Source organism: Myotis lucifugus, unplaced genomic scaffold (assembly GCF_000147115.1).
Source record: "Myotis lucifugus unplaced genomic scaffold, Myoluc2.0 scaffold_223, whole genome shotgun sequence".
NCBI lineage: Eukaryota > Metazoa > Chordata > Mammalia > Chiroptera > Vespertilionidae > Myotis > Myotis lucifugus.
The window spans coordinates 1,785,596-1,797,922 of record NW_005871271.1 but is presented as its reverse complement, the minus strand read 5'-3'; the positions used below and the strand labels follow the sequence as shown (position 1 = coordinate 1,797,922).

Genomic DNA, 12,327 nt, shown 5'->3' with positions numbered 1-12,327 from the left:
AGCAAAACTATACTTGATTTAATCTTTCCACTACTATTTGCAGTTTTCTTTGAACATTTTACAAGTAATTTACTTATATTTCTCATTTCAAGGCCAAATTACTATCATTTAGAGATAAGTTTCTCCAAAGAGAAAATTATAGCTTTCTGTGATTTATTAATTTGGCATTGTATCTCTATTCAGACTAGTGAGGGGTGGCAGGATTTATGTGTAGCAGGGAGGGAGGTCAAGGCCATTGGAATAACTTCACTTTTCTTCTAAGATAGGAAACTATTGGAAGGATTTGAGAGGAGATTGAATATGCAAGGAACTCTAAAGTTACTTGAAGCCTCTGATAAAAGAAAAAAGAGAGAGAATGTTCTGCAATATTGAATGTTCCACCACTTGATTCACCTACATACCCATTTTTCTTTCAGACATCAGTAGATTATAAAGCTTTGAGATTCATGAGGGGGGAATTATGAGGGAGGGGTTGAATCAATTGTCTAAGTAACCTAATACTGATTAGGCAAGAGGATTACATTTTCTCTGTCTTTAACCTGATTGAGCAAATAGGAATGTGTCCATATGAGAAAAAGAAGGCAAATTGAGGTAGGTGGTGATATTTTTCCAGTTATATATTATGCTAATAACATGTGACTCTAACAAAGTACAAACAGAATGGGGCAAAAGTAGGTTTATAGTTGTTCAGACAGAGAAAAATACAATAATTAATGAAATAACAATACAAGAATAAACTCAGTGTTTCATGTATTCACAACTTTAAACCTTCTTTTGCTTCATCCTGTATGTGAAGTTATTTATTATTAACAATTTAAAAATAATATAATTTATAAAATCAGAAATATCTTACCTAGGCAGTTGTGAGACAACTTCAACAAGAACTGGCTGATACACTAAAAAAACAGTCTATGTCAGAGGCCTCACTGGAGGTTACATCACGTTATCGTATGAATTTAGAAGATGAGAAACAAGAGTTAAAGAAGGAACTAGATCAAAGCAGAAGTCAGGTATGTATAAAATTTAACCTGTCAGTTAATCTGTAGCTGGTTAAATAATAAAGTGTTTTAGGGTACTACTTTTCATGGGCAGCTTTCTTTTGTATATTTATTGTAATTAATTATAATTTTATTGTCTTTATAATGCACTTCTTTCTTAGACCCTGGCTTTAATTCTGCCACTTATATTTTATAGGGTTTTTTTTCTTATAATATTTACCCTTAGGAAAGTTGAGAAAAATGCATCATTCTTCATAGAAGTCAAGAGACTTTTTTCTACTAAAAAATATTTTTAGTGATAATCTCCATTATCATGATGAGACAGCCAGGTGAAATCAGAGGATAATATTTAATGGGATGTTGCAGAAAATTGTTTTATTTCTTATCTTCACTTTGGTGAATGGATCTAGAATCTATATCATAGATTTCAGAATAACTTGTACAGGAAGTTCATTATACAAAACAGTTTGAAATAGGCATATCCTTCATTTCTCTCCCTTAGAAATATTATAAAAACATGGAAATATTCAGACCATTATAGTATGTACAACAGACAATTAAGAAAACGAAAATTAGATCTACCATTGGATTAAAAAACACACCTGTATTAATGTAATTCACATATCATATAATTTGCCCATTTAAATTGTACAATTCAATATTTTTTAACATAGTTAGAGTTGTCTACCTATCACCTCAGTCAATTATGGAATATCTGTATTAGTCCAAAATAACAAACTCCACACCTTTTAGCTGTCACTACCAGCTTCTCCTCTCACCCTGCACCAGGCAACAACCAGTCTACTTTCTATCTCTATAGATTTGCCTGTTCTGTGTATCTCATGTATGTACAATCTCTCCTTCTCCATGAAGGATGCTCTGACTGTTCAAACACTCAGTGACCTCATTCTTTTCAGCACTTATCATCTTGTCTGTCCAGAACAATTTGGCCCTTAGTTTTACATTGTTTTAATTATTTTCATGAAAGATAATCTTGTCTTTCTAAGTATAAGTTTGTTTGGGGGGGCATATTATTAGATATGATGGTTCCTATCCTTGTATACCTTGAAAATATTTTAGCTTAACTATTATTAGGATAAAATTAAATACTTTATACTACACCATACTTTCTTCTTGTAGATGTTGATATAATCAATCATTTGTTTTCAATGTATTTTAATCAATTAAATATAAATATAATAGAGAATTGTTTATTCAGAAGCTCATCTTTTTTACCCTCACTGTAAGAAAAAAAAATCTAAATCAGCCTTCCTTGACTATGCAGCCAGAACTGGGATTTATAGATTTATAGCACTTTGTAAACTCTGGAACAGCTTTTCTGGTATGCTATACCACATCACCTTAATCTACTTATCAGAGTACTTACTAAAGCAGCCCAACATAAACAGTTCCTGGGAATGAATGGGTTTGGGAACTTTGATTTAGCAATAGAGTCCGTTAGCTCCATGTTAGCGGCTTTCTCCTGTAAGTGATGTTCTCAGTCCAGGAAGTAGCTTGTGTTTGCATTGTAGCTCGTGATGATTGTCCACTGAGAAGTGCAGAGAGGAAGTATGTTATAAATTATTATAAGCAGAAAAGTATTATTGGCTAGTAGAATTGGTGAAAGCTTTTTGAAATACTGGGCCTCCTGCTCCCCATTGGCTGCCATGGTCAATGGTATGAAGAATGATTTCAGAGTAACTTATACAAGAGACCACTTCCATTGACATGCCATTTGCCTAAAGTATAAAATTTTATTAGCATATAAAATATACAACAATAATAATGCTAACTACAAAAACTTAGCGTGTACCAGGAGCCACATACTCTTCTAAGTACTTTACGTATATTCCCTGATTTAATCTTCCCAACATCCTAGTGATGTAGATGCCATTATTATCTCCATTTTACAGATGAAGAAACTAACATAGGAAATTTAAGTAATTTGCTCAAGTTCACACAGCTAATGACTGGGGAATTTGGGATGCAAATACAGGCATTCTGGCTCCTGTTTAGAGTCTGTCTCTCAAGCTATTCCATGAAACTTCTAGGTGTCAATGAAAGCGGCATGTTAACTCTTATAAGCACTGGAATAGCCATGGCCATTCACATTTGTGAATATTTAAAATTATAGTTGATGTGGTGCTTGGAATACAAAATATAAATGTTTATCATAAGGTATTTTTCTATTTTAACCCATTTGACCAATTTATAAATTTGTATATTTATTTGATAGATATAATTTTAAAACCTGAATAATGTTTTTGTTTTAGTACTAGAGGAGAGGTTGTGAACTTTTCTGGAAAGGGCCAGGTAGTAAATATTTTAGGCTTTGTGGGCCTCGAGGTCTCTGTTGTCACAACTCAGCTCTGCTGTTTGGCACAAAGTAGCCATAAAAAAGTGCACATGAAAGAGTGTGGCTGTGTTGCAATAAAATTTTAGTTACAAAAACTGGTAGATTTGTACTAGACTATCAGTAGTTAAAAGTATTTTTTTCTCTTTATTTTAGTTGCAAGAAGCACAAGATCGATGTACTGCGGCTGTAAAATGTGCTGAGGAGACGCAAGAGCACATGCAAAAGTATAATTTAAACAGCACAGAAAATATTTATAAAGCAAATGAGCAGTATAATATGAGAAATAGATCAATTATTGTAGGAAAAACATTTGTGTTAAGCTGGATAAATATTTTAGCTTTGAGCTATTTTGAAATACATAATTTGTGTACATTGTCTCTAAATTTTGCACATTATCCACAAAACACAACTAGAAAAATGGCCTAATTGCCAAATCATCTACTTTTCATATTTTAAGATTTTATGTAATTGCACCTTCAGAAGTCTGTTTCAGAAATTATTTGGTATTTTTATATTATATGTGAGAATAATTATTTGCAAAATATACATTTTAGGCTTGAAATTGAAAATGACAAGTTAAAAGTTACAATAAAAAAACAAGCACACAAAATTGAACAGCTTCAGACAAACCTGTTGGGAAAAAATTCGGTAAGTCAATCTCTTAATTTCCACACACTGAAAATGAATTTTTATTCTCTAGTAGTAGTATATAAGATATTTTGGACAACATGAAAGTCTCACAGCTTAAAGTATTTATTGTATTCATATTTATTACATTCTAGTAATGTAATTCCTCTTTATAGATGAAGTTTACTGAATTCATAAAATTAATGGTTTTTATAGTAAGATTTTAATAAAAATATTGTGATAGTCTAGAAGCAATATTTGATATATATCACATTTTCTTTATTTATTTGTCCAACATTTGGGTGTTTCCAGCTTCTGGCTATTGTTAATAATGCTGATATAGACATTACAGATATTTATTTGAGTCCAGAAATTTGAGTAATGATCTAATCTACAATTCTGAATTTCTCTTGTAATATAAACCCTTCAGTGAGATTTTGTAAATGAATTACTTTTAATGTTCTAATTTGTTCTCTTCATCAAGAATGAATACTAGGTCATTATGCAAGTGTTTTTTGAAAGGAGTATATTTTTTCTCTTTGCTGGATTTTTCCAGTTTTTTAAAAAATATATTTTTATTGATTTCAAAGACGAAGGGAGAGGGAGAGAGAGATAGAAACATTAATGGTGAGAGAGAATCATTGATTGGCTGTTTCCTGCATGCCCCACACTGAGGGTCAAGCTCACAACCCAGGCATGTGCCTCGAACTGCAACCTCATGGTCCACGGGTAGAAACCACACTAGGTGGGCCCTTTGCTGGATTTTTAAAAAGAAAAGAGATGCCAATGAAAAAGTAGGAAAGGCTGCTCAATCAGGGCCTTACATAATAACATATTACTTCTAGCACTACAAATTTGCAGATTATTTATTTTCCATTCACTTGTGCTAATCAGCCTTTCAAAGATTAACAATCCAATCTCAGAAAAGATGGTTGTGTAATCCAGTACTTCAATTTTTTAATGAATGGTGAAAACTGCATAACTAATTACCCAGCAGAACAGGTTTCTCCTTCCATTCATACTTTCCTATGTAGGAGAGGCTACCTATGATTTAAGATCAGAAGATTGCACTGTGAACCCGAAGTTTAAGCAGTCTGGTAGAGGCACCTACCAACTAGTTTCTTTCAGTCTCAATAGCTAGGTTCATGCAGTTTCATTATTCAAGATATACCTATCAGGGGAACTAGAACATGTGTTCACTGGTCCTTCTTATGGCTGAAGAAACATTTAAAATTACTTTTTTCTAGACTTTATATGAATAAGTCATATTGTATTAGCATACTTTTCATACAAGTGAAATGATATGTTGACAAGGAGTCTTCTGTGAATTAGAGTGCCAGGAGTTGTCACCTTAAAATTTCATACAAAAATCTCTTAAGGTATCAAAAATTGAAAAATTTGTAAGAATACCCAAAATTGATTAAACTTATACAAAAATAATGAGGGATTTTTTTGTAGAATCCAGTTAGGTTTATGACATAGAATTATTAGCCACCTTAAGGCCTACCCTGTGAATAAAAAATTTATAGAGTAAACATTTCAACCAGTTTAATCAATAGACCTAACTTCTCTGGAAGGTTCTCATCTCATGAATCCTCAAGCCAGAGACTATCTGGATTAGGATATTTGACCAACACAATATTGAGGTGAAGAGTCTGAATTGGCAAGAAGATAGCTCTAGTTTTCTCCAACCTTTAAACTATATAGTTGAGTATGCACGTGAAAAGAACTTCAGAAGACTTCCATAGGCCTGCGGGATTGGGCCAAAACTGGCCCTCCAACATACCCCAAGGGATCCCGGATTGCGAGAGGACGCAGGCCAGGCCAAGGGACACCACCAGTGCATGATTGGGGCCAGGGAGGGAGGCTGGAGGTTGGCCAGCTGGGGAGGGATCATGGGAGGGCTCGAGGGCATGGCCGGCCTGTCTTGCTGTCCCAATCGGCTGGACCCCAGCAGCAAGCTAACCTACTGGTCGGAGTGTCTGCCCCCTGATGGTCAGTTCACATCATAGCGAGCAGTTGAGCTGCCTTAGCATATCATTAGCATGTTACACTTTGATTGGTTGGACGGATGACCGAACGACTGGACACTTAGCATATTAGGCTTTTATTATATACTAGAGGCCCGGTGCACAAAAATTTGTGCACTCGGGGGGGAGGGGGGGCCCCTCAGCCCGGCCTGTGCCCTCTTGCAGTCTGAGACCCCTCAGGGGATGACCACCTGCTGGCTTAGGCCCGCTCCCCGGGGAATTGGGCCTAAGATGGCAATCAGACATCCCTCTGGCAGCCCGGCAGCCCTCGGGATGGCCAGTTGCCAGCGGGGAGCAGGCCTAAACTGCAGTCAGACATCCTTAGCGCTGCTGAGGAGACAGGAGAGGCTCCCACCACCACCGCTGTGCTGGCAGCAATCAGCCTGGCTTGTGGCTGAGCAGAGCTCCTCCCATGTGAGAGCGCCCTGACCACCAGAGGGCAGCTCCTGCATTGAGCGTCTGCCCCCTGGTGGTCAGTGTGTGTCATAGTGACCAGTCATTCCCAGTCATTCTGCTGTTAGGGTCAGTTTGCATATTACCCTTTTACTATATCGGACAGAGGCCTGGTGCCCAGGTGGGGGCTGGCTGGTTTGCCCTGAAGGGTGTCCCGGATCAGGGTGGGGGTCCTGCTTGGGTGCCTGGCCAGCCTGGATGAGGGGATGATGGCTGTTTGCAGCTGGTCACACCCCCTTCAGGGTGGGGGTCCCCACTGGGGTGCCTGGCCAGTCTGGATGAGGGGCTGAGGGCCGTTTTCAGGCTGGCGGGTGACTGAAGCTCCCAGCCTCTCCTTTTTTTCTTTTTTTTTTTTAATTCTGGGATTTATTTACCTTCTATGGCTGTCACTAGAACTGAGAGCCGGCTTTAGCTCTGAGGCTTGGCTCCAGCTCTGAGACCTCGGCTGCTGAAAGCAGGTATCTGGGTTTGTTTGGCTTCTATAATTGAAACACTGTTGCAGCTCCAGCTCTGAGGCCTGGCTGGCTGAGAGCAGGTTTCTGGGGATTGTTTAGCTTCTATAATTGCAACATTGTTTCTTAGAGTGCAGCTCAGAGGCCGGCAGCGGCAGTTGGGGAACCTTGGCTTCCTCCATCACTGGAGCAACCAAGCCTCCTGTTCGCTTCAGCTGCCTGGCTGCCGGCCGCCATCGTGGTTGGCAGTTAATTTGCATATCGCCCTGATTAGCCAATGGGAAGCATGTCGGAGGTACGGTTAATTACCATGTTTGTCTATTATTAGATAGGATAGGATAAGGCTAATATGCAAATTGTCCCCTCGACCGAGAGTTCAACCAGGGGGCAGGGCCGGTTGGCCAACCGCCCACGGCAGCTCCTCCCCCTGGCTGGCCCGGCCCGATTGGCCCTGATCAGGGTGGCCTGGCCAGACCCCAACCGTGTACGAATTCGTGCACTGGACTTCTAGTTTTTTAGAAAGGCAAATAATTGATGATCTGATGCTTGTGAAAAACGTTTGCATTATAAGAGGAAAACCAGATACAGAATGCTGGTCAACATCCTAAGGCTGAAGGTGGCCCCAAGATCAGAAAAATAATACTACACTCAAAATAACACCAATATTGCCCTGACTGGTTTGGCTCAGTGGATAGAGCATCGGCCTGCGGACTCAAGGGTCCCAGGTTCGATTCCGGCCAAGGGCATGTATCTTGGTTGCAGGCACATACCCAGTGGGGAGTGTGCAGGAGGCAGCTGATCGATGTTTCTCTCTCATCGATGTTTCTAACTCTCTATCTCTCTCCCTTTCTCTCTGTAAAAAGTCAATAAAATATATTTTAAAAAAAATAACACCAATAAGAACATAAAATGTGCAAGATTACCTATCTACAAAGGTTACCCATACAAAGTTCTGGTTTATGAGTGTGTGGTTAAGGATATTGTCTATTGGGAACTAGAAGGGAGAAAGAAAAGTACAGATGACCTCAGTAAAGGGAGCAAATTGGAAATGTTAATTAGGGAATCTGGTTTGAAGCGTTGAAATTTAAGGAACTCAGAATTTTTTTAAAAGTAATAGAGCCAATATCTATACATCAGGGTTACTATTTGGAAACAAATTGGGGTTAGAGGAGTAGAGGGAAGGTGTGTGTGTAATCATTGTTATCAGTTACTGCTGAGAAGTAAGGCAAGATACAGGACTAAAGAAAAAGATGACCCTCAAATTTTTTTAGTGCAATTATAGGATTGAAAATCAGATTCTTATGTAAAAGAAGAGAATAGTATTGAAAATATGAATATGCAGATGAGACCTTGCATTATAGAATCTTAGAGTTTAATGAAAAGGGAAAACATGATGGTAGAAAAAGCTATAAGAATCAAGTAAAAGTTATGTTTTTGTAAAATATAGAGAAGACAAACTTTATTTAAAGAGAAACATGTTTGATAGAAAAGGAGAAATTGAAACCTCTGGAAGAAAGTTTACAGAGAATGAGAGTCTTTAGTTCATCCTAAAGTCAGATTGTCATTATAAAGAAATGGAAACTGTGTGGGAATTTTTCAAAGATTATCTTAGTAAGATGGAATTTAATAGAACCTAGAATATCTTGAACTATTGTTGAAAATGTTTCTAAGGCATCTTTAGAAACTAAAATGTCAATATAGCCATTCTCTTAAAAAAATTTAAGACTTAGTATTTTATATATAAAAACCTCTGTTTTAACAAATGCTGGCAATTTAAATTCCAGAAAAAAAAGTGATGAAAATATAAAGTCAATTTAAGCTGCTGTAAGAAGTCATTATTTTTTAAATCTACCTTATTGGCATCAGGTTTATAAACCTGTTTACACATATTATTCATAAACTCATGAGAAATTATATTTTTAAGAAAGAAGGGTGAGTCTTTAGATTTTAAAAAGTTAATTTTCTTTAAAAATGTTTTTCAAAGTCTCAGGATGAAAAGGAACAATTAAAGAAATATATTGAGTTAAAACAGTCTTTGGAATATAGCTTGGATCAAGAAATGAAGAAAAATGATCAATTAGAAAAAGAGATTACCAGGTAAGATTTTAATATTTCAGAACATTCCTAGCATTCATTAATATTCAACTGTCATTTTACTTTATTAAAGCCAAAATACAAATTTATATTCTCTCTGTAATTTTCATAATTAAACAAATTACCCTATTTAAAAATTTACTTAAGAAACTCAAAGAACAATCTGAAACTTTTTTGAGTGCCAAAATATTGTATTTAGTCTTTACTGATTCCTAAAGGAAATGAGGATACCTTTTACATATCCTGTCAACTGCACTTTTCAAGTCTACCTTGAATTTTTATTTTTGCAAGATATCTTTGCTCTCTGTGGTAATCTTTCCTTCATTTAGGAGTGTGCTTTCCTTCAGCATTCAAATAGTTTAATATCTGTGTCATTGCTTAACAACATCAAACATTATCTTGATTTGGCTTACATTTCTTTCCCCATTTTTAGTGATAAAATATATCACATATACAAAAATGTATATATGACTTTAAAAAGTTGTGTAATCATGTTTTTATCAAAAAAAAAAAAATAGGCCCTGGCCAGGTGGCTCAGTTAGTAGGAGCTTCATCCCATGCACCAAAAGGTTATAGGTTAGATTGTCGGCCAGGACACATACCTAGATTGCGGGTTTGATTCCCAGTCAGGGTATACATGGGAGGCAACTAATGGATGTTTCTCTTGCTTTCTTTTCCTCTTTCTCTCTAAAAATCAATAAAAACATCCTTGGGTGAAGATTAAATTACTAATAATAACAATAATAATAATAATGGTCTTTCCCAGTGTCTGGGAAGTCCCTACATGGCTTCTTTCCTGTTTATTCGCTGAGCACTTAAGTTTGTCCTCTCATTCTCATCAGTATTTTCCCTCATTTAACTGTCTTTCTCTAGTTGTTTTGTATCCCTTTCATTTTGTTAAGATTGTGCTAGCAAGTATCTTTTCCTAAAACAGTCTTGAGCCTGGCCGGTGTGCTCAGTGATTGAGCCTCGACCTATGAACCAGGAGGTCATGGTTCAATTCCTGGTCAGGGCTTGATCCCCAGTGTGGGGTGTGCAGGAAGCAGCCAATCAATGATTGTTTCTCATCATTAATGTTTCTATCTCTCTCTCTCCCTCTCTCTCCCTTTCTGAAATCAATAAAAAATGTATATATAAAGAAAAAAGTTGATGGCTTTAAAATCTTTATTTTAAAAAAAAGTCTGTTGAAGAGACTGTTACACATTATCTCTGATTTCCTTTCTTCTAGAGCCCTGCCCCTTTCTGAATTTCCCTTCAACTCAGACTTCAAATATTTTTCTTTCCTGCTTCTCTTTCTATTTTGAATGACCTCCTTGATGTTTTTTGTTGGTACTTTTCTTCTGTTGTTAGTAGGTATTTTCGTGTCTTTTCAAACATTCACATGTAATTATGCTTTTCTATTTTACCTTGGATAGTGATCTCTGGTTTCTAGTTGATATTTAATTATAGGTTAATGTTTTATTTAATATACTAAAATTAATATTAATTTATTTATAAGAATTCTATGTAGTTACAATATTAACTCTGTATCATATATGTCATGAAATTTTTTTCATGTTATTATATAATATAATTTAGTAGTATAGTTTCAAACAATATTAACTTGGGACAAATGAAAGGATATAATTTATAGATTTATATGACAGAACATAATATCTGTTTAAATAATTATTAAATATGTATCCTTAAAGAATTTGACTTACTCATTTTGTACATTTCTGCAGATTTAAGAAACTCTTAAAAATTACAAAAAGGAAGTTAAATGAATATGAAAATGAAGAGCTTAGTTTCCCTGGAGATTTAAAACCGAATCAAGTTGAAATGGATATTCAGATTAATATATTAAAACATAAGGTAATTTTTAATCAGTTTTGGGACCACAAATCACCTAATTTGGGAAAATATATACCACTTGATGCTTTGAGCAGTGAAATATAGATTTTTCTATTAATTTTATAGACTTGATATCAGTAAAAAAGAGCTTTTTTCCTGATCACTTTTCTATTAAAAGGGCATATTGTTAACTCTCCTATCTTGAACCCTGATAAGAAGCATACCATTTCATTACAGGTCCCCAGGCACCAGCACCAAATCAAAATTTTGGGGGGGTAACAGCTTTATTGAGATATAATGCACATACCATGCAGTTCACTCATTTAAAATGTACAATGCAGTGGCTTTTTCTACATTCAAAGAGTTTTACAATGATCATCAAAAATAAATTTTAGAACATTTTCATCACCTTAAAAAATAACCCTATGCCCGTTAGCATCACCTTAAAAAGTAACCCTGTGCAGGGTGTCCACTTTCTCCTCTTCCAAGTCCTAAGGAACCACCACTGTACTCTTGGTCTCTATAGATTTGTCTATTCTGCACATTTCCTGTCAGTGGAATCACACAATATGTGGTCCTTCTGACTGCCTCTTTTAATTAGCATAATGTTTTTAAGGCACATCTATTTTGGAGCATATATCATCAGTACTTCATTTCTGTTATTGCTGAATAACATTTCATTGTCTGGAGCAACCACATTTTTCTGTGTGTTCATCATTTGATGGATCTTTCTGTTACCACTTTTTGGCTTTGTTAATAATGCTGCTATGAACATCCAAGCCCAAGTTTTTGTTTGTTTTTTGTTTGTTTGTTTGTTTTTTTCTCATTTTGGCTCTATCCAATTTTTTTTTAAATTTATTTAAAAAAAAATTTTTTTAATTGTTTTATTGCTTAAAGTATTACAAAGAGTATTACATATGTCTCCTTTTTTCCCCGCCCTTAACAATCCCCCGGCCTCCCCTATCCCCCAGTGTCTTATGTCCATTGGTTATGCTTATATGCATGCATACAAGTCCTTTGGTTGATCTCTTACCCACACCCCCTCCTGCCCCTCAACCCTCCCTGGCTTTCCCGCTGTAGTTTGACAGTTTGTTCGAGGCAGCTCTGCCTCTCTATCTATTTTTGTTCATAAGTTTATAATGGTCTTTATTATCCATGAGTGAGTGAGATCATGTGGTGTTTTTGCTTCCTTGACTGGCTTATTTCACTTAGCATGATGCTCTCCAGTTCCATCCATGCCGTTGCAAATGGGAAGAGTTCCTTCTTTTTTACAGCAGCATAGTATTCCATCATGTAGATGTACCACAGTTTTCTAATCCATTCATCTACTGATGGGCACTTAGGCTGTTTCCAGATCTTAGCTATGGTGAATTGTGCTGCTATGTACATATGGGTGCATATATCCTTTCTGATTGGTGTTTCTGGTTTCTTGGGATATATTCCTAGAAGTGAGATCACAGGGTCAAATGGAAGTTCCATTTTTA

General features: G+C 36.2%; 1 protein-coding gene across 8 annotated transcripts in view; it reads left to right on the top strand.

Moving 5' to 3' along the window:
* Positions 1–12,327, top strand: part of LOC102422911 (ankyrin repeat domain-containing protein 26) — a 106,600-nt gene that overhangs the window by 75,925 nt on the left and 18,348 nt on the right. For all 8 annotated transcript variants that reach the window (XM_014463861.2, XM_023761971.1, XM_023761970.1 and 5 more), the window contains 5 exons: positions 858–1,010; positions 3,508–3,578; positions 3,909–4,002; positions 8,901–9,013; positions 10,735–10,864. In XM_014463861.2, coding sequence (XP_014319347.1) covers positions 858–1,010; positions 3,508–3,578; positions 3,909–4,002; positions 8,901–9,013; positions 10,735–10,864 — 561 coding nt within the window. The remainder of the gene's footprint in view (positions 1–857; positions 1,011–3,507; positions 3,579–3,908; positions 4,003–8,900; positions 9,014–10,734; positions 10,865–12,327) is intronic.